At 35.6% G+C, this 23,851-nt stretch overlaps 1 protein-coding gene across 1 annotated transcript in view; it reads right to left on the minus strand.

The window, feature by feature from the left end:
- The window catches only part of TMEFF2 (transmembrane protein with EGF like and two follistatin like domains 2), a 248,149-nt gene that overhangs the window by 41,887 nt on the left and 182,411 nt on the right, over positions 1–23,851 (minus strand). The window contains exons 6-7 of the mRNA XM_001084859.4: positions 14,531–14,679; positions 13,731–13,790 (exon numbers count right to left, since the gene is read on the minus strand). Coding sequence (XP_001084859.2) covers positions 13,731–13,790; positions 14,531–14,679 — 209 coding nt within the window. The remainder of the gene's footprint in view (positions 1–13,730; positions 13,791–14,530; positions 14,680–23,851) is intronic.

Raw genomic sequence — 23,851 nt, forward strand, 5'->3', positions numbered from 1 at the left:
CTGATACACAAAAATGGGAAAATAAAAATGTAGAATTGAAAATCTTCAGTCTGAATTTTGTTAAGATTAGATCAGATTATGCTATCCAAATGAAACAATTAATTCTATCTAGAAAATAGAAATTTTATGACAATATGAAAAACACTTAGAATGAGGCATATCCGTATCTTAAATCGTTGTCAATAATAATCTCTTACAATTCCATAGTGAGTTATATCTCACAAAGGGCTTTCATATCTGAAACATAGGAAAAAGGAAAAAAAAAAGAGATATAGATAAAATCTTTATTTTACAGATCCTCAGAGAAGTTATATAACATTTATAAATTTGGCAGCTAGGTATAGAATTTAGTTTTTTTGATAATTTGTCCCATGTATTTTTCACAAAACCAAAACATTTCAGTAGGAACTAACAAATCACATATAGAAATAACATTCACAAAATAGATTATAAATAATTATATATTATTTCACCAGTCTATATCAGAGGGAGTTACCTCAGTTTTTCTTCTAATGACTTTTAGCATAAAACTAGTGAAGATAAAAAATAAAACAACTGTTCCATCTTTCAGAGATAGCCTGTTTTCACAAAACATTGTAAGTTTTCTGAAACATTAACACAAATTTATCAGACAATTTATTAACCAACTCCTCCTTCTTAGAGGTACTCCTCCTTACTTTTAACAGTAAAAGAGGAATGGTGCACATACTGTATGAATAGGTAGTAGTACAATCTAAGACAGAAAATAACATTGCTGTGAAAGTTATTCATTTGTTTCAATACTACAGTAATTACTGTAGCAAAGCCTTGCTCGTTTATCATTTCCTGTTGTCTTTGCTATTTTTTCAAGCTGTCTTTTTAAACAAATATCCTCATTGTCCTTGTTGCAAGACCAATAACTTTATTTCGGTAGGTAAGACAGCACACCAATACAGTCAGGTCTGTTCCTGTTCCAAGGAGGGTCTGTTACTGGGAGCCACCTAACAGTATTGCACATTCCTGTCCTCCCCAGAAGAATGTGACGAAGTGTAGCTGGGTACTAAGTTGCCATTTAAGAATCTCTTCAGGTTCCCGGTCTCTTTGAGCTATGAAAGTTTTCATGAATACTTCAGTTCTAATGGCATACCAAACATTTTGTTCCACGAACAACACAACAGTTTTAAAAATTGCCATTGAGTGTTTATTGCCATTGAGTGTTTTAATAGAATTTAACCAGTTGGTTTTAAATATATTTCTATGAGCCAAGGCTTACAAAAATGTATAAAGAGGAAGTGCCCAGATAAAAAGAAGCTTTGAAATGGTTGCTATTGCCTCCTTAAAAATCATCATTAAACAGTCTTTCAAACAGTCAGTGTTTGGCTCAGTAATTTAGTCAAAATTTGTAAGAAGAGCTAAAATGAACAAAAGGATGACATGGCTTTGAACAGAAGAAAAGCAGGGACCCAAGTTATGCAAATACTAGTTAGGAATACTGAATAAGATAAGCGATCCAATTATGTCTATGAGACTTTCCTCAATAACCTATAACTAAAAGAAAAACAACTTCTTGAGCCAGAAGAATTTTCATCATTCTAATGAGCCTTTGTAGAGACAGATATTGCTTCTTATTTGTGAAACCTCATATTTCTATTTTGGGACAACTATCATTTTTTAATTTTATTTATTTTTTTAAGCGGGGCCAAGTGCGGTAGCTCATGTCTGTAATCCCAGCATTTTGGGAGGCCAAGGTGGGCAGATCACGAGATCAGGAGTTTGAGACCAGCCTGACCAACATGGTGAAACCCTGTCTCTATTAAAAATACAAAAATTAGCCAGGCATGGTGGTGCATACCTGTAATCCCAGCTACTCAGGAGGCTGAGGCAGGAGAATCGCTAGAACCGGGGAGGCAGAGGTTGCAGTGAGCTGACATTGTGCCACTGCACTTCAGCCTGGGCGACAGAGTGAGACTCCGCCTCAAAAAAAATAAATAAATAAATAAAAAAAGTGGGGTAGATGTGTGTGCTTGAGGCAGCAAAATAAAAAGAACCTTGGGCTAAGCTGGTGATCTTCATTCTGGGATTTTATCTCCTTTTTGGGAACGGGAGAATTAACGAATGATTAGGCAGCCCAACTCTGTACTCCACAATGCCTCCTAACTTCTAGACCTCATCTAATATGTACTTTCCCCTAATCTCTAGCACCAAAAAGCAGAATTTTAAACACAACACGATTGGCATTCTGGCTGGATAATGTTGTGCTGTGCATTGTAGGATGTACAGCCGTATATCTGGCCTCTACCCTCTAGATGCCAGCAGTACTTACTCCTGCCCCTTCCCCAGATAATCAAAAATGTCTTCAGATATTGCCAATGTCCCCTGAATGGGAGGTGCCAGGGAAGTGAGGAGGAGGAAGGTTCGTAGAGGGAAAATTGCTCCAGTTGAGAACTGCTGCCATAAGGTGATGGTCAACAATTGCCCCTCAATCATGATTTCTGAACTAAAGCTATATACTTTGTTATAGAACTCGAAAGTTGGAAAGACAACATCATAATCTTACTTTTCTTTTTACTTTTTTTTTTTTTTTTGAGACAGAGTCTCACTCTGTTATTCAGGCTGGAGTACAGTGGCATAATCTTGGCTCACTGCACCCTTGGCCTCTGGGACTCAAGCTAGCCTATCACTTTAGCCTCCTGAATAGATGGGACTACAGGCACACGCCACCACACCCAGCTAATTTTTGTATTTTTTGTACAGACAGGATTTCACCATGTTGCCCAGGCTGGTTAATCTTATTTTCAAATGTTACTGATGAGAAAACAGGTTCTCAGAGGCTAAGTAACTAAATTTAGGTGAATTAGAATAGAGATGAGACTAAGTCAAAAGTTCTGCATCCTATTCCAAGCTCTTTCTCCTACAAAATGCTGTTTGTAAGTCATTGGCTCTAAAATCCAAATGAAATTAAAAATATGATTATCCATGTCATTGGAGAATAGCCTTGTAGAGAATCCAAAACAACAGATAACACACATATAATTTCTAGGTGATTTTGGAATGAACTAAAATGAGCCTATTCCAGTGGTATTATTTTCCTGATGATTATAATGATGATGATAATCATGATTATAATGAAGATGATAATGGTTTTCTTAGGATAACATTACAATTAGCTGTGTTTCCTGAGTACATATCAATTCATGGCAAGATGAACAGCTCGGAAGTATGCTAAGCTGCAGAAAACAACCAGCTTTAAAGTTAGAATATAGCACTGACAATCTTCTTAGATACATAAGCATTAATAGCTGCCTATCACTGTTGATCGAATGTTAGGCTTACTCTTAATTTTTCTACGTATAGAAGACAATGTGGACACTTTATTAAAACCACCTTACAGATAAGTTTCCCTGGTCTGCCTGTTGGTTGTTTCTCATGCTTTATAGCTATATTTCATTAAAAATCAAAAATCAATAACCAAAGGCATATGTGCCAGCTGTAGGGAATGAGTGAGTGGCTAGGGGTGTGAGGATAGCTCAGAGATTATTTCAAACAACAGAAAACCTTCAACTTCCCTGGTGCTCTTTAAATAACAGAAAAGTAAATAGGAAAAAAATGCAGTGGTGCAAGATTTGTAGAATAATTTTGACAGTACATGAACAGCCAATCTGCAGAAGTGGATTTGGATGTGTACTGCCTGACAAAACACTGATCGCTTGTTGGTTTAAAGTCTATAGACTAATAACATGGTCTTTCTGGAATACTTAATTTCTAGAGGACAAATGGAGCTTGATTTTAGTCTTCATTTTATGAATACTTAAAAAAATATTGACTTTTTTAGCTAAACAGACATTTATTTTCATTAGTAAATGAAATTTTGAAAGACATACTTTTGGGAGCGAGTTTTCTAACATATGACACACACAGCTTTCAACCTCAGAAAATGTGAAAGAAAGATTAAAGGCAGAGTTTTTTTTTTTTTAAACCGTGTGAAATATGTTTTATAGGAACATTATGTAATGCTATCAAATATTGATAATGCATCAATAACTCTGCAGAAATGCAGGATAATTAATACATTCATTCTGTCTGTGTTTTATAAAGTTAAACATTAACAGTGTCACCATAAAAGGCATTTGCTAGCATACATGCTGATTTACCATAGGAAAAACTATTCACTTTTCTTTGTTATTGGCCAAACCTCTTTAAATTATATGTTAAAAAATGCCTTTCAAAGTTAACTTTGTGTAAAAACATTTGCAGGTTTCCAATTGCAGAAGGACAATGGGAATCCAATAAGGACTGAGATATACACTAAAATGGTCATTTCTTGGGGCCTACTGAGCTAGAGACCCCAGAGGAGCTCAGGCTTAAAGTCATGAAACGGCTTCTGTGAGACCAGGCCTCAATTTTATCCTGATTAAATTTACTATATCTGAGAAAACAGGTGAACTGGGTGGGAGGCTACCCAGAAATGGAAACTCAGACCAAGGATGGTCAGGTCAAGAATGTTAGAGCAACTTCTGACAGTTGGGGAGGAAGTCCTAGCCAAGAACACTTATTTATCCTAATTTGAGGGCAGTGGTATCTCTATTGTGTTGACATTTGCATCAGGCTGTTTTAGCTCGATGCCTTAAACATTGAAAGAATATACGCTCTTGTTAGGCTCACCAAGTAACCTCAGTATAACTGGGCTTCTCAGGCAATTCAACTCTAGGAAGAGAAGACACTGGCCAGAGGATGTAAACTGTCTGTGAACATTAACATTTCTGAGTGAAAATTTAGATATCTGAGTCTACAACTGAGAGTGATACCTGCCTCGATCATGAATTTAGTCACTATGCAAAGTATAATTCTGGCATTATCCTGTCCAATTCTCCATCTTGCACCAAATCATCACACCCACAATGTGCTGCCCTTGTTGCTTCTCGGCCCTCGATTAAGCTCATCTCTCTGTCCCCAACTTCCAAAAACTTCCCAAAGCTCACCCAGAACTGTGCTCTAGAATTGGCAAATTCCCTTCTAGCCTCAGATGCTTCTATGAAATTCTCACCTTTCTTCTTGCATAGTGAAACACTAGATTTTTCTGAGAATACCAACCCCCTTCCACCCTCTCACAAAGTGGCTGTATTTTCTACCCTCCTCCCCCGCACTTCAGGACTCACAGGTGGAGTACTGTCCTCCTTAATCCTCATTACTGTTCCTAGATTACTAGGCCACACTTCCCTCAAGCCTTAGCATTGATTTCTACATTCTTGTTATGCCTGGAGTTTGGTCCACAAGTTTGGTTCCTTTTGATTACATCCAAGTTCAAAAGAAAAAGTGTAAGTGTTTTCTGAATGAACAACTGGGGAAAACAAGCTACAACCATGAGACAAATAGCTGTTTAGAAATGTCACTTCTTTGAGAGATTTTTGTTGTATAGATTTTTTTTTTTTTTTGAGACGGAGTCTCGCTCTGTCGCCCAGGCTGGAGTGCAGTGGCCGGATCTCAGCTCACTGCAAGCTCCGCCTCCCGGGTTTACGCCATTCTCCTGCCTCAGCCTCCCGAGTAGCTGGGACTACAGGCGCCTGCCACCTCACCTGGCTAGTTTTTTTGTATTTTTTTAGTAGAGACGGGGTTTCACCGTGTTAGCCAGGATGGTCTCGATCTCCTGACCTTGTGATCCGCCCGTCTCGGCCTCCCAAAGTGCTGGGATTACAGGCTTGAGCCACCGTGCCCGGCCTTTTATAGATGTTTTAAGACATTTTTAGTTGATGATGTTTATACATAGTTTCAAATCACTAAGATGTGAGAACTGCATTTTTAATGCTCTTAATAATGTGGGCTTATATATTTGGGGCATGTCAGACTCTTTAACAAAAGCAGCAAATCAAAGTGCTCAGAATAGAGTGTGTGTGTGTGTGCACGTGCATTGTTATTGTTTGAGATGGCTTAACTTCTATTTACTAGGTTTATGGAAAACATTGTGCCTGGAAATTATACAGAGCATTGGGATATATCCTACTCTTCTTTAAGCTTCATACATTCTACCTGCACTTACACTACTCTTCCTAGGAATGGAAATAACGTAAACTTGAGGTAAAAAGATAAATTAAGGTGGAGAATTACGGCATTTTCACTAGCAATTATCTAGATGTCTGAACTCACAAAGCTTTTATCTCTTTGTCTTCCATGCTAAATAGACCTGTCTTTTCTTCACTGTGAGTTCATTAAAAACATTTGTTTTGATCTCTTTGCGGGGTGTGTGTATGTGAATTACTGACGTATGAACATCAACATTTCTGAGTGAAAATAATGTTTTACATAAACAGAAATAAATTTCCATATACCACATTCCTTTTGTAAAATAATGACTATGTAGGTCCTCTAAACATATGCACTCGAGTAGAAGCGATTGACTTTAAAGGTTACATTGAGGAAAGCATATGACGTCGTCATTCTGCAGTTGTGTCATAAGCTATGTCTTCCTACTGAATTTCTATTTGAATTTCATGTTGTAATAATCTCATGATCATATTATTAATATTTTATGTGATCTAAATATACCATACATAAATTTTGTTGACTGGAGGAAAATCAGAAAATTTGCTTTGTGAATATTTAGACATGTTAATGTGCTGAAAACTTATAAATAAGTATTCAATAAATATTTCTTTATAGATGAATTAAAAAGTCAGCCAAGGTATCTTGCAACAAGCTGTTATATGACTTGGGCAGAAAAAATAATCCAGAAACTTCTTGTAATTGTATGAGTCCATAAAGGATAATATAAGTATAAAAACTCTGAACACATATCATACCGACAGATTATATTCCATAAAATGTGCTCTATTTCCCATAAAAATCAATTCTCTTCCATTTTCAGACCAAAAGGAAAGTAACAACAATAGCTAGCTTGTTAATTTGCTTGTTAATGCCTTATATCATGTCTTTTAATTTAAACTTCAATCCTTTGGAAGTAGACTTATTATCTCCATTTAAACAGATCAAGAAACTGAGGCTTCAACTGATCAAGAAACTGAGGCTTCAACTAATTTAACAAGGTTAAATCACCACGATAGCATGACCAATGTTTAAACTCTGTTCCCTCTAATCTTGTGGTTACAACCACTAAACCAGCTGCTGCACACTTATGGCAGAGAAGAGTAGATAAGTAACACTGCAAGGTGAACAATTTGTTTCAGAAAGGAGCATTTCAAATAGGAAAAAGTGCACATAAATGATGCAGGATGTGTTTATGAACTGGCGCATAAATATAAAGTTTTCCAGAGTGTCTACCAGGGCCCAAGGCAACTCTTCAGTGGAAAATCTTCATCTGTATTGCAAATACCATTTCTGTGTTTATCTACAACCATGAACATAACATAATATTACAGATGACTGGCTACATGATTTTACGGGGAAAACAACTAAAGCACAGAAGTTCAAGAGAGCAGGAAAAATTGTGAGTTAGAGTTCACAGAAAGCTTTATGAATTTTGCAGCACTCTAATGTAAATCCCAGAGGGGAAAATACTTGCAATGAGACACTTTCCCTCAGAAATCTTGAAAAAATCTTGACATCTTAATTCGTTTCCTAGGCTTAAATATTCTAGGCTAGTCTGGTGGCACTGTAATAGCCTGGGCAAACATTTTTATTTATTTCACTGTTGATACCAATATTTGTGCTACAAGCTGCTGTCTGCATTTGCTGCTATTTATTTATTTCCTACAGATCAAATTATTGGCCCAGACAAAACATGGTTTCTGGTGAAGTGCTCCTTGTGTTCACGAGCAAATGGAAAAAGCTTCCATTTTAAATGTAGGTTTTTGCCACATGACTGAATTAATTCATATTATAAATATGATATGAAATCATTTGATATTCATGCCTGTATATGTAGAGTTGAGGCATAATCAAGGCAAATATTAGGTAAATCAAGCAAGCACCCTATTTACACAGGTAGGCAGTCAATATGTCAAAATACCGTGTCCCGTTCCAGCTCAGCCACTTAGCTTCTTTGAGACTCAATTTTATTTCCTCTAGTATTTGTACGCTTGGTGCTTTACTGGGTTGACATAGAACACATGAAGCAATGTGAGTGAATCTTAGCAAAGCTATGATGTATCAAATATGGCTAAAAATTTTTATTTTGTTTTTTTAAAATTTTATTTATTTATTTTTTATTAATGCAGGATTACTCGGTAGCAAACACTTTCCTCTTGCTTTCTCTTCCCTATGTGGAAAAATAGGAAACAGAACAAGGAAAAATTTAAAAGCAAACATTATATCACTTATAGGATGTGTAGAATATATAGACGTAACTCTTTTGAGCATCTCACAAAATGTAACATCATGATGAAATATTTTTGGGTCTGGAACTGCCAAATGGTGAACCCTCAGGGTGCAGAGTCGGTCCCAAAGCTGGGACTTGTTAGGTAGTGACACTTCTTCCCTGGTTCTCAAACTTGCTGGATTCTGGAATTAGCAATGATGGTTTTAACCTTAGTTCTATCACATACTCTTTTTACTACTCTTTTTACTTAATCTCCCTGAACCTCAAATCTCACCTGTCAAAAGCATATAGTATCTCTTTCACATGTCCGTCGTGAAGACTGAAGGAGACAGTATATATGAAAAGGCTTTGTAAATTGCAGTGGCTTCTACAGAGAACAATTATTAGGACAACTCACTTAAACTATCTAGATACCCTTTCCAGAGGTCAGCTCCCTCTTAATGTGGAAAAATGGGTTGATGGAATATTACTAATAGGATGGATAGAATTTCACTTAACTTTTTCTGATTTCTGTCTTCCATATTTCAGACCTGAGATTAATGTATAAATTATTGCTTGAAGATAAGGAATGGAAATTTTCCTAAAAATAAATATTACAAGAAATAATGAATTGCCACAGTATAATGTTCAACAAGTAAACACAGGAACTCGACGCAGGCCTGTAGCTACCCTCAGAGCTAGGGAGGCCCTGTCTCCCTTCTGAGGACATGAAATCCAGGACTTAACGTTTTTCTTGAACAGCTACTAAAAGCAGGGGAAATATCTTGTCCCCACATACATACTATAATCCAGCATAGTCTTTATCTTAACTTTACTCCTGTTCCTGTTTAACCTATGTATACATGAGGAAAATAAACTAAACATGCTCCTCATAGCCATTTCCTCTGTAATTTATTTACTTTTTCCAATTTGGAAATACCCATAAATGAAAGTCATTACTTTAGTCTGTCATAGAAACACTGTCCTTGAGTTATACATATTTTAATTCTATGCTCTAGGATGTTGTCAAAAATTGATTTTAAAAATTCCCAGCCATACGGAGAGCCTCTTGGCATATTTTGTAAAAATCACTGTTGAAGATTTTATTCATTTTATGTTTTTCGGTGATGCCTTGTAGAAAGATCTATGCTAAATAGTTCCTTTATAATTTAACATAGAGAAACTTTGTCTTTCATCTCTGAACTTATTTTTTGTTTCTTTTTTATCAGACAATAAAAATCTAAGTTTCATTTAGCAGATACCTATGTTGATTTGTTCACCTTTGTAAACCCCAGGACAGGGGCTTGCATGTTGCAGTGACTCTGCAAATATTTGTTGAATGAATTGATTCAACCATAATTTCTTCTTTTGTGTTGGTTGCAAAGAAACTTAGGGCTAAATGCAGTAACTGTAATAGTCTATGTTGTTGGTATATTTATTTTCTTTAACAATTCTGATTTCATGTTTTCAATTTCTATTTAAACAATTTCAATTTAAACAATATGGAAGAAAAATACAAATGTATTTTAATTATAAAACACTGCAAACTCTGAAAACTGGTATAGGATGTCATAAAATAAAAAATATTTTATTTTCTAGATAATTAAAACCAGTATCATCTGACTTCATTTTATAAAGTATCTAACAACTTATAAAATTAAGTACATTTTTACTGGAAAAAACATAGCCCTTTTTTTGAAGCATGAACAAACTTTTAGACAGAAAACACAATCAGAAAATATACATAAATACTGGATAAAGAAAAACAAATAGTTGAACTTCATTTTTTTTTCCATTAGAAGACATGAGGGGTATATATATACACACACACACGTATACACATATATATGAAAGAAAATGTTGCAAATTTCAAGAGGTGTAAAACATTTGCTATTTAAAAACTTCCCAAAGGACAGTTTAATTTTAGCAATTTAAAACAATGAAAAGCCTGGAAAGCCCTAGCTTCGTGGGTTTGTAAAATCTGTGTTCCCTGAATCTTTCTGTGGGTGTACAGACAGACTTAAATCTAAGCCCAAGTCTTATAGTGATGAAGGGAGAATAACATTAAATGGCCTGTTTAGCTCATTTGACAGGTATCCTGTCACTGGGCTTTGAAATGAAGAGATCCAAAGCCCTTTATTCAAAACTCAGTAATGCCTTGGGTCTCATTAAAGGACAGAGGGTAGAATAGAGACCCAAATCAGATGCAACCAGAAAGTAATACTGGCAGGGATGATTGAGCAAATTCTTTGGTTTCCTGGTGCCGACTACATTTATGTGCCTTTGAGGATCATGGAATTCAGTCTCTGAGCAAGTCTGCCACACTCTAGTATACTGTACATATTAGTCTTGTTGAAGGCATTGCTCCCTTCGTTTGCATTTTTTGCACGTTTTGGTAATTCACCTCCTGCTGATCCTTGCTGGGATCTCTTTTAACTGATATTAAAAATGAGATACAATTAATTTATTTTAAGAGTTAGGCTTTCTTTCAAGAATATCTCCATTTTCTAATCAGAAACATGTGTTCCTGTATTAATGACTCTTAAAGTAGGCTCAAACAAAAAACTGGGAGAGATAAGTAAGGGTTTTTAATCTATAGTATTAATGACATATAAGGCAAAAATAAGAGTGTGTTAGATCCTTACTTCCCTCTGGTGGGAGAGTCCGTGAATGTGTGTCTAACACGGGAAGTGGCTATGACATTAAATGAGCTGTGAGCACACAGCAAACTTTGAGGGATAGGAGTCACACAGTTCCTATTTTCCCTCCTTGGACAGATTTTAGCATGTGAAATAGAAATTAAGAGGACAATGACACATAGACTCTCTATTTGGTTCCTTTTAGTTTTTTCCAAAGTTCGTGTTCCCAAATTCAGGAAACTAAATACTATTGGAAGCTTGGAAATGTTGAGGAACATGACTATTACTTAAATGATTTCTAAAGAGGGTGTATATTGTATTCTAATGAAACCATTAATGAAGATAAATATATCTAAAATAAATGTCTTGAGAATCTTAAAGTATGCAATCAGTGTTTAACCAGGAATTACAAGCTTCAATTGACATTATCTTTGTTCCTGTCTTAAACTTGGATTTCAACAAACATGTATTTTTAAAATTTACTTTTTCTTAAAAGTTTTTCTTTAAGAGTTTTTAAGATAAATCTGACATCAAACTAGAAGATCCTGGACTACACTGAGTGACAGAAGAATTTTAATTTGCATGTATTAAAAATGTATTTTTTTCTTCCGATACCCAATAAAGTAATAAGATACGAAAAACATGCCAATTAAGAACAGTGACACTCAACATTAGAGATAATCTGTTTAAAACCAAATCCATATATAAATACTTTTTGGAATAAAAATTCAATTATCAAATCTCTTTGAAATGGGCAAAATGTTAACATGCAATATAAATGACTTTGAGAGACCAGTAGAATCTCTCATGATATTTATGGGAACAATTTTATAAATGCATATATATTTGTATAGTGACACAGATCAACTTGAAGAGTTCTTTGTTTCAGGAACAAAATTCTCAGGGAGAGGCTTGATTTTTCAATGAGTACAAAGACGGATGGTTCACTAAAGAAGGTATGCATAAATTCTACATTTTTGAATATTTTTCCAAATGAATTAGTTTGCAAAGTAGGAATAAAGGTATTTTAATTGCAGTTAGTACCAGTGGCTTATAACACCATCAAAATATAATAATTGTTTATAAAAATATAAATAATTTAAATTTGTTTTCATTTAAAATTTAAAATATATACAATTAGCCTCAGACTTTGATTTTTCATTATTATTTTTTATTATTTTTAATAATATTTCTGTGGATCAGCATATCACAATGTACATTCTTGGAAACATTAATACTGCAAAACATGCTGCAAAATGTGTTATCAAACAACTTTGTTAAAAGCTGTGTATTATAAGGAACTATTTATAATTTTATTAGATATGATTATAGTATTGTAATTTTGTTAAAAAATTATTGATTTTTTTAAAGATGCATGCTATTTGTGAATGAAATGATGAAATTTCCAGGATTTGCTTCCACATATTATGAAAATAGAGGAAAAGGATAGGGGTGAGGACAGGGATGGGTTAGCCATGGGTTGGTGTTACTGGACTTGAATGATGAGTACTTGTGGGTTCAGTATGCTATAGAGCCTACATTTGTGTATTTTACCTTTATTTGAAACTCTCCACAACAAAAAGTAAAACAAATAAATAAAAGATGCATGTCTCTTAAATATTTTATAATGAACAAAAGAGCTGTGAGAAGTTCTGGGTAGAAGATCCGTTTGTTTATATGAGCTCTTCCAAACTTATAGACTACTGAACTATTCTTTTCAAGGAACATCTGTAAATATCTCTCCTGGACACTTTAGGAATGGCTACATAATAGTAGAGCCAATGTTTTTCCATGTATAATTGTCCATGATAATTTCTGTCTTATAGCGCATAAAAATTCCATCTACATATTGAAAAACATTAAGATAAAATGTGGGAAATGTTTAAAATATCTTTTATTTCTAAATTCTAAGAGGTTTCAGATGTCTATAAGTATATTAACTAATTTTTTTCAGTGCCATAGACATTTATCCTGTTGTTAAAGAAAACAAAATTTCAGAAAGAAAGAAAGAATAGATGGTAGTAAATATTTTAAAAGATAAGAAACTACTCTTTTTGATTGAATATTTGCCATAAATCTAGTTATGATTGCTTAATATCTAAATGAAAAGCTCTGCCTGAAAACTTCACATATCATTATCAACCTATATAATATTATTTATATATTTTATCCCAAATTTCTATAACATTTAAGTATCTGTTAAAATTTCAATTGCATACACATGAATTATTTCTCACTCTAGAAAAGTTAGATTAGCTAGAGACATTCTTCAAAGTGAAATAATTGCTAAATATGATTTATATTTTTATATAAGGTGCTTTATAATTTTGCATGTCTGAGAAACTACATTTTAGTTTCAAAATAAGCTAAGGAAATTTACTATTAAAAAAACCATATATACATTTTTAACTTTGCATCTAAATAAGACAACCTGCATTACTGTTTGTAGCTGTCCTTTCTAGCTTTTTAGAGACTAGCAAAGTTTTCATTGTTGACCTTTAACGAAAATTTAAACAAGAACACTTGCATTTATTACAATATATTGCCAAAAATTGCATTGATTTCCACTGATGCTATTAATTTGATGAATGTTTTGTTATTTGTACCATTTGCACAGTCAAAACAAGCTAATTATGTCTTAGTGACATTTTTGACAATTGCTTTAACTCTGGCAAAAAAAGTATGTCTTCTTTGCTTGAACAAAAAATTACTCTTGCCTAATGAAAGCTTGAACTAGGCAAGAGAAGACTAGCACATGTTAGAAGTCTTGCAAGTTTCACTTTGGAATAAGTGGTAAACAACCATTTCCCAGGACTCTCTTTTAATAGAAGAGCTCACATTTTGTAGAAGAAAATATTATGTACCTGCATAATCTGTTCTTGCATAATGCCCATCTTCAGACTTAGTAGTTGTAGTTGTGTTATCTGTGTTAAAAAATTAACAATACACATTGATTAACTGTTTCCTAAATATCTAATATGAAACTTATATATTTCCTCCAACAATATCTTCATTGCAATTAAGGAATTTTTACAACTGGAGTTCTAAGCAACCTGTATACTAAGACAGATTTACAATGTCAATTTCTGTTTGAGAACAAATAGTAAAATGAAGAGAGCTTTCTAAAGTTTGAGAAAAGAAGAAGATTCATAATTATAACTGAGAAAAATTGGGCAAAGGAGTAGCAAATCAAAAACTAAGAAAATGCTTGTTTCTGAACAAGAAAGAAAATAGAACATTCTAGTACCTTTTGCTTTTAAAAATGCATTTTAAATATTTGTACTGAATCAATACATAAAAATGAAGTGATTTGCTTTTAGTTTCAAGGATGTCTAATAAATTCTTAGATTCGTTTTAAAAATGTCTTTGACTTTCTTTTTACCCTTTGCAAGAAAATTGTCTGCTATCTTGTGAATATTAGCTTCTGTGTTTATGGCGTTGTGACAATACAGTTCCATTGTATAGAGACAGATCTGGACGGTTGCTGAGAGCCCCTCAAAATCCTATAATTGACAAAAATGCTACAGTAGACTCTACGATCCATTGTAAATAAGAACTGCATTTTGAAAATGGAATAGCTGCCTAATAAGGAGTTTTCTTCACTTTTCATTTTTGCACAAAGACTAAAAACATTCTTCGAAATGAATTTTGGTATGAACATTACCTTGACATCGACCCAAAGACATGACTTCAATTTTCTCTTGTTTCTGACACGATGCTTCTTTGATTTGACATGCATTATCATAAGATTTCCCATCAGAAGCACAGAGGGGATTGAAGTTGGTTTGAGAACAGTCAATATTACACACACACCTAAAAAAACCAGAGAAATAAAAACATGTAATATCAATAGTGTTGTTACCGCATTATAAGTAAAATACAAATGAAAGAATTGCTAAGTTGACAAAATGCAAGTTGGCAAAATTGAATTGTATCCTTCCAGGGAAGTTCCTTCACTTTCCTACCTGAGAAGAAAAGAAACACAGAACTAATAGAAAATAATTCAAACAACTGAGCAATGGATAAAAAATGAAAAGGAAAAACTCAAAAATGATCATGAGTTAACCTCTGCCCTGGAACTTTAAAAACATGTACATAAATTTCCATGCTGATGTCTGCAGAATAGGAATAGGCTGAGGTAGTCACGAAACTCTGCTTTAGAGTTTTCTTAAATTGAATCTTACTTTCTCCTTTTTTTGGGATATTTGACTGGTTAAAGCTTGTGGAAAACTGACTCAGAGGACAGGTCAGAGAAAGCAAACAAGTAAATTATTGGGCATGCAATCAGGAGTTGTATTTCTTTGGCATAAATAAGAATGCACATAAAATGTACTAAATGGTAATCTTCAGTTGTCCTTAACATTTTGGGGGGGGCCACAAAACCCTTTGGAAAAATGAAAGCTATAGATCTCTCCCCAGAAATATCCATGTTCATATAAACAACGCTTCTGTATAAAATTTCAGGGTTGTCTTGGGCCCCTTTAGGCATATCCTATGAAACCCCTTCCCAGGTATACAGTGCTATTTTTCTACCCCTCATTTTAAATAATCAAATAATAAATACAAGTTGATTGCCACTCATGATGTTAATATTTTTCTATAAATAAAAATTCGGTGATTTAATGAGAATTAGGTTACCTAAAGAAGACTTAAACATTTTAAAGAAAATTTTACATGATTGTTCCTATGTCATTATACTTCTCTATTGTATTATTCTGAATATTGGGTCTTGTGTGCTTTTTGGTGTGTGTGTACAACCATGTTACAGCTTTAGAATATAAACTCATATTTCACATTTTTATTAATATTTATGTTGTCTTATAAATAGATTATATGTTTCCCAAAGTCATGAAGCATACATTTTTACTTCTGTATATCTTACTGAGAGCTAGGCATACAATGGCAAGCAGGTTACTACATGCTAGACTCTCAACATGTATTGCTTTATTTAATCCTCACAACAGCTGTTTCACAGACCAAAGATATTACATAAGGTTAGACACTGGTAAATTGTGGAATAAGGACCCACTCATAGATTTAGTAAGCTAAAACCCAACCCCTTCTCTCTAATACCACAGACTGTGTTATTACAATCTCCTGGAGAACTTTTAAGTATACGGATTCATAAGCAGATTTCTGGGCTCCAGTAAATCTAGGGTAGCTTCTAACATTCTATATTCTTAAGTAGTCATCCTGGCACCAGACTCAATTCCTGGGAATCACTGCTTGATCAGTCTGTTGATTGAGTGAGAGAGGGTTTGTCTACACACCAGTGCATCTCCGAGTGTAGCCCTTAGACCATCTGTGTCAGAATTACCTAGATTGCTGTTTAAAAATGCTGGCAGAAAATGTGCTAATGAACTTTTTTTTTTCTTTTTTTGTAAGAGAATTGCTGTAGGAATGCCTGGTTATTTTTACATTTACCTATTTAGGAACAAATAGCTAGAACAGATGGCAACCATCTCTAAACACTTAACTCATCGAGGAGTGGTGTTCCTACCTCAGCTTTGATGTTGCCATGTGATCACAAGCTACTGGAACATGACATTGCTACCTCAATTGACTCTTGGCATCTGAAAACCTGAGATCAGGAGCTGCCTATGTGTTCAAAGAGCTTCTGGTTCTTACAGAGTGGATGTGGATAAGTGACTTTGTAGGCCAAGCCTTAATCATTATATTAAATAAAAAAGGAGTGGGGAGGTTGACATTTGCATTTTTAAAAAGGTAGCTTCTTTCGCCTTCAAACCAGTTTAGATTCTGACTGTTTGTTGTTGTGTTAGACTCTAGGAATTATCTCCTTCAAGGTCTTCTATAAAGTTGTTTGTTAGCAGGAGAAAAACAGAGAGAAAGGTATGTTCCGCCATTTGTCTACCTAAATGGTAAATTAGATAAGATATCAGGGCTTTGAAGGTATCTCCAAATCAACTCCAAAGAAATTTAGAAATATATATATAATACATTTCTAAATATATATATATATATATGTAGACAAAAACTAATTGGCAGTTCAGAAACCCATTTGATAGCATGACAAAATGGTGCAAAAGGAATAGATATGGTGATACGGTTTGACTGTGTATCCACCCAAATTTCATCTTGAATTGTAGCTCCCATAATTCCTAAGTGTTGTGGTAGCGACCTGGTAGGAGACAATTGAATCATGGGGGCAGGTATTTCCCTTGCTGTTCTCATGATAGTGAATAGGTCTCAAGAGATCTGATGGTTTCATAAAGGGAAATTTCCCTACACAAGCTCTCTTCTCTTGTCTCCTGCCACGCCTTTCACTTTCTGCCATGATTGTGAGGCCTCCGTACCCACTTGGAACTGTGAGTCCATTAAACCTCTTTCTTTTGTAAATTGCCCAGTCTTGGGTATGTCTTTATCAGTAGTGTGAAAATGGACTAATACAGATAGAAAGGTAACATTTGATTGAACTGGACTGGTTAGAATCAATGTTTCAGTGAAAAATTCACTTAACTTTTAACACCAAATTGAAAAATTGTGTGGAATATTTTACAAGATTCTCCAGTTGGTGTATTTATTTATTTATTTTCAGTTTGACTAATCTTATTTTAGTCCCACAGCTTTTCTGCTGCTGACATCCTCTCCCCTTTCCTTTCCTAGCATTGCTCACTCAAGGCCTCCTTTCAAGATTTGTTTCCTCTCAATATTCCTGGCTCTTGTTGCTGCAAATAAAGCCTTTCATGGAATAGCTAAGAAATAGGTATAGACGGTTGATGTTTTTATTCTGAGCCCAAGAGGAGAATATAGATTCATTCCTTGAGGTGAAAGTTTCCCTGGGATATAAGCTTCAGGAAAGCATGGATTATACTGGTCTTTTTCTCAATTGCATATCCTCATCATTAACCTCCATCTTTGCTCCCTACTCTATATACTTGCATATATTAAATAAATGCAAGAGTACATTTCAAAAATACTTCATGTGGCTCTCAGCAATCATTGGAAATTGAAACCAATCTATGGAGAATATTTTTCTTTTTGTGAATAAGTTGAAGAAAATTCAAAGATTTGCTAAAATGGCTTGAAAACAATAAGCTGGCTAGGCATGGTGGCTCATGCCTGTAATCTCAGCACCCTAGGAGGCCAAGGTGGGCAGATCACCTGAGGTCAGGAGTTCGAGACCAGCCTGGCCAATACGGTGAAACGCTGACTCTACTAAAAATACAAAAATTAGCCAGATGTGCTGGTAGGCACCTGTAATTCCAGCTACTCAGAGGCTGAGGCAGGAGAATCACTTGAATGGGAGAGGTGGAGGTTGCGGTGAGCTAAGATGCTGCCATTACACTCTAGCCTGGGCAACAGAATGGGACTCTGTTTCAAAAACAAAACAAAACAAAACACAAAAACAATGAAGCTTAGGGAAAAGGAAATGTTGTGACTGGATTACCAAGGACCTACCATTTCTTTGTTTCCAAAAGACCAATAAACTCTGATTACATAACCATTATTTACTGTATTCCATGTATCTATGTCTATTAAGCTTACTCAATTAGAAAAACATGCAGGATTCCAGGACCACAGTCTGAAACTCCAAGTCCATCTTGATCTCTATTTGCAGTGATTGAATTATCTTTGCATTCCCCAATGGGCCCAATACCTTGCACACATGAAACTTTCAATAACTACATGTTGAATAGATAGCTAAACGAAATGAATGAATACAATTTTACATTCTTAAAGAAAGGTTGCTATTCTAAAAGTTACTATTACTATGCCCATCTTACAGATAAGAAAATTGAGACTTGGAGAAATCTCACAGCTAGCAAATGGAAGAGCCTAAATTAAAATCTAGGCAGTTTGATGCCAGAGCCTGCCCTGTTCTACATACTGAAAGTACAAGGAAAGACAGACCCAAACTCCTATCACAGACCCAAATTCCTATCATTCACTGATTAAAGGAATCCTTTGAGTAGGTAGGATTTGGAAAACAAGGCTATGTCTGCTCTTGGAATAAGTATCATGATTTTATGAATTTAAATCATATTGACTCTTGGTCCTTGTCTTCTCAAACAAGCAATCCAGACTTTTTGTGTATCACTGGGATACATCAGTGAATGTTAGTTTTAAGACATTGCAAACTAAAACCTGGTTTTAGAATTAGTAACTAATTTTATGGGCGTTAGATTAACCTCTCTAAAGCATCAGTTGCTCAAAATATTTTATCCTTAAATAAAATGCTATATAAAGATCTACATGAAAACGAATATTTACACACAAATACACACACACAGACACACACACAAATGTATAGCTCAATGAACTCTACTGAAATTACAAAATTAGAGGGTTTTAGCATTAATTTTTTTCCAAGTGTCTGCTTTAAAACTTTCAAAGAGGCATTTTGGGAAGTTTACATTCATGGGGTAGAGGGGGTTTTGTGTGTTTATATGAGTGAAAAAATGTGTATGTGTTGGGGGTGGGGGGTTCACACTCACCTCCATGGTGCATTTACTGCATTGGTAATTTGCCTGTTTACTTGTTTATACCTCTACCTTTCTGAAACCTCCTCAAGGGCAAGGTGTTTTACTTACCTTTGACATCCTGGTACCTAGTACAGTGCATTACAAACATCTTCAATAGATGGTTGTTGAACAAATTACTGAGAGAATGGCGGATGGTGTTGAAGGAGTTGAAAATATTCATTGTGTTGTATATTAACTGTGTGTTATATATTAACACCTAGGAGAAATAACTTTGTGCTACTTGGCAGATGTGGGGTCTCCAAAGGAGAGGTGGTTCTTGAAGAACTAAGGCTCACTGTTCTCCTTTTATTTGTGTTTCCACAGACAAAGGAAACAGGGAACAAGCAGTTAGTAATCTCGATGGCATCAAAGTCCAACTGGGACAAGAAAATGTTTTCACCAGGCAGGCTACTACTTCTCATTTGTGGTATTTGGGTACAGTTTCAGGCACCAATATAATTTGAACATGATAGCAACTTGTCAGTTTATTGCTACATTAAACCACTGAAAAACATAACGCTCTGATAAAAAGGTGACACAAGAGCCAGGTGCAGTGGTGTATGTCTGTAGTCCCAGCCACTCAGGCGGCTGAGGGAGAAAATCACTTGAGGTTAGGAGTTTGAGAGCAGCCTGGGCAAAATAGTGAGTCCTTGTCTCTAAATAAATAAATAATTAAAAAATACGTTTTAAAGATTAAAAAAGAAAAAAGAAAAAAGGTAGCAATTATCATATAATGTAATGGTGAAACTGCAGGTCACTTTAGCAGCATATGTAAATTAATCAAGGGTTTTTCTTTCTACAGAAATGAAAAGCACACATTTTTGAAAACAGAAACTATCCGTTCACTGCTTTTGGCAAATAATTGCATTATTATTCATTCCGAGAGGAGTAACTAGTTAATTATAGCATGTCACAAGTATTTTATGTGAGCCAAGGATTTGTAAAGCTGAGGACTGCACGAATGCCTTTAAGGTTTTTTGTGTTTTCTTTTCCTTTCTTCTTCTTTTTTTCAACCTCAGTCTTTTGACATTTTGACACTGCGATTACATAGATCTCTTTTCTTCTAGGCTACAAAGAAAAAGAATCAGCCTTACTCGAAAATAATAATTTCAGGGGTCTGTATGTGGTAATACTACCCTCTGAAAATCCTTCAAAGAAAATTAACATTGACTGAAAACCTTAGCTCTCTGAATTATAAGATAGAAGAGAAATAGGAAATAATTTTTAAAGACCACTTGATGGAGTAAGGAACCTAAATTAGAGCAGTAAAAGGTAGCATTTAAGACCACTCATATACATTTATAACTAGCTCATCAATATTTTCGGGGGGTTTGACATTAATTTAATTCCCTGCCTCACTTGAAATTGCTCTTCCAAGGATGATCTGCAATGAGTTAAATAAGCTTCTCTGTGTATTTAGAAGTGCCTTGTCATCTGCCAGAGTGTGAGAATGCAGAACCTGGCAGCTAGCAAATTACTTATTCATGTGTCTGGTTTGTGGCTGCCCTCTAATTTCACTAGATTTTGTTTCATCTATTAAACATGGCTGTCACTTATTCCTCTCCCAAGGTCCTTGACTCGGTGTCCATTCCGTATTTTGACCACACAATATTCCCAGTTAGTTTCAAAGCACCCAACTGCACTGCAGTGAGGCTGGCTTTCTGGGTTGTTTTGGACCTTGACTGTGGTTGTTTTGTTTCTCTTGAGGGTGTCTTTCTCTGGGGCCATTATGCAGACCCTCTCTGGCCTGGCCAGTAAATGAGGTCAGAGCTGCTGTCTGTGCTCCCTGTCAGATCCGTAATGGATGAACTGCATTATATTAGTAACAGTAAAAACAGTGTGTACCTTTCATTCAAGATGCTTATGATACTTTAAGCCCATTTACTCATTAACTCTCACATCACTCCTTTTGATGGAACTTGATTATAAGTATTTTATCTGTAAGGAAACTGCAGTGCAGGAATGACTGAGTTGTGAGAGAAAAATATGAGGTAAAAGATGTGAAAATGCATCGAAAAATTAAACCCTCTATTCAAAGGGTAGAAAAGCATTGACTGGCAAGGCTAGTAAGTCTCCCATGTCATTACTCAGGTCTCAGGTGACTTTTTTTGTTTCTTTTTCAAACTTAGAGTGGGTAATCCTTTTAGTTTTGAAATCTAGGAGGAATGAATAATGCCATTCTCCAGAAGCATTACCCAGGACTGCACTCAGGTTTTCCAGGGTGGCTAGGCTTATCTTGCATGTGGAAAAAGCTTAGTTGCCATTAGTATCGATCTCTTTATAAGGATGCAAAACATAGAAGTTGGCCCATTACATGGGGAAGGTCTTGGGAATACTGGGCCTTACTGATCAGAAATAGATTAGGACAACAAATAGCCAGTCAAAGAAAACTGAGCTGCGAAACTCTTGCCCTGGGTGGTCCCAGAACTTTCAAAAAACAGAATCACATTTTGAAGAGAGGGAACTATTGCTGGGAAAGAGTCTGATGGCCACATATTGAAATAATGTCTAATTATAATAAAAGCAGATGGAGAATGTGACTACAGGTTGGAACTTGGTATTAGATAGACCTGTAGTTAATGAGGCTTCTTTACTAGCTGGATGGCACTGGGCTACTTCACTTTCCCAAGCTTAAGAATCCTCACCTGTGAAAATGGAGATAATGACTCAAGACTGTAGTCACTAAAGGCATATCAATTGCTTAACAAAGTTTCTGAGAAGTTGTAATCAAATAAATATTGTCCAGCATTAACTTCTGGCTTTCAAGTCCTGGATTTTAAATTCTAGATGCAGATCAAAATCTTCTGTGGAATACTTAAAAAACCCAGATGGTTGGGTTGCAACTCAGAGATTCTCATTTAGGAGGTCTGCTGTGAGGCCTAGGTAGTCGTTGTTGTCAAAAATGCTACAGGTGATTCTGATGTGCAGACAGGGTGAGCTGGAATTACATTAGATAATCTTTCTCACCTTCTAAGGCTAAGAGATTTTCCAGATTTACTCTATATAAGATTCATCGTGACAAATTTTGTTGCAATAATATCTGGAGGGGCAGTCAGAAATCAGTATCTTAAAGCAAGTTGGCTTTTTCTGTGGGAGAAGTGGCAAAAAAAGGGGATGAAATTATCATGAGGTTCCCCTGTGTCTGGCACCTTGCTCCAACTTCCTTATGACTCTTTCGCTTTATGCTCATAAGATAGGGAGGAGGAGGTGGAAAGTGAACTATCTGGAAAGAAGAGTAGGATTTAGATGAAGAACAGTGGTGGAGAGAAGGCCTGGGGAAATGTATGGAGGAAGACAGTGCACAGTGTGCTGGGAGGATCACAGATAGATCAGTCTGATTAGAATGAACTCTTCTCATCCAATGTGACTGAACACAACGCTCTAGACAGATTGCAAAGGGCCTCAATTCCAGTCCAAGGAGTGACCTTTATCTTCTGGGCAATGGGGAGTCCTGAAAGCTTTTTGAGCACAGTGTGATGAGCAGGTCAACATGATGAAAGCGGTGCTTTAGAAAGATGATGCTAGCAGTAGAGTGCAGGCAGAGGGACTAGTTCCCAGGCTATTGCTGTTAGGTATAGGGACAAGGAAGGAAAGCCCCAGAGGGAGGCATTCACTATATGGAAGAAAAGGAAGAGTCATTAGGACTTGGTGGCTCGCTACTTAAGGCATATTATAGTGAAGCACCAAGGCAAAAATCTAACCACCATGTCCGTCCTGCTCTACCCTTTCCTGCTTTTTTCCTGATCTGTACTACGTTCCAAACTAGAAACTTATTACAGGAGCTGCCAAGCTAAGGGAGGAAAGCAGCTGTGTGTGTGACTCAGGAAAGCTTTCTTTCCTCATAGGGAGAGTTTTCTGCCTTCACTATTGGGACAGAGGCAAACAGGCTTCTATCACAACAGTGATAGCACGCAAGCACCCTTAACTACAATTGAAGGAGAGTAACGCCTTGTATTAATGTATACTCTGCCTGGTTCCAGGGTTGATTTAAAATGACTGAAACAAAACCATACGGGCAGCAGAGACTTATTAATGCCCACTGCGTTAGTGAGCAAAGAAGGCTCCTTCCAAGGCAGAAGTTGCTCCCACGTCCCTCTTCAGTACATATGATAGATGGAAGCAGGATTTAACTCTCCATCCATTGTCACGGATCACGATGGCCTTTTCCTCAGGATTATTTTTTCTTTTTAGAAGTAGCTGCATTTACATCTTAAAATAATCAAAGCAAACAATTCTTCTTACTCATGTACATTTTTAAAAGTATCTTGAAGCAAAATTCCTCATTAGCATCATGTGTATGTGCTTGCTCATTAAGCTGGAAAACATATTCCATAACCAAGGGTAACTTTGTGATCACGGAGAAGTGCGGTCGCTCCGACTGGATGGGTCTTTATACACACCAGAGTCAGGAAGCATGAAAACCCCAGAATAAAAAGTTGGGAGGAAAAACAATACAACAAAGTTACTAAAAACTCACTTTTGAATAATGTGTTAGACTAGAT

This window comes from Macaca mulatta, chromosome 12 (genome assembly GCF_049350105.2).
Source record: "Macaca mulatta isolate MMU2019108-1 chromosome 12, T2T-MMU8v2.0, whole genome shotgun sequence".
NCBI classification, from domain to species: Eukaryota; Metazoa; Chordata; class Mammalia; order Primates; family Cercopithecidae; genus Macaca; species Macaca mulatta.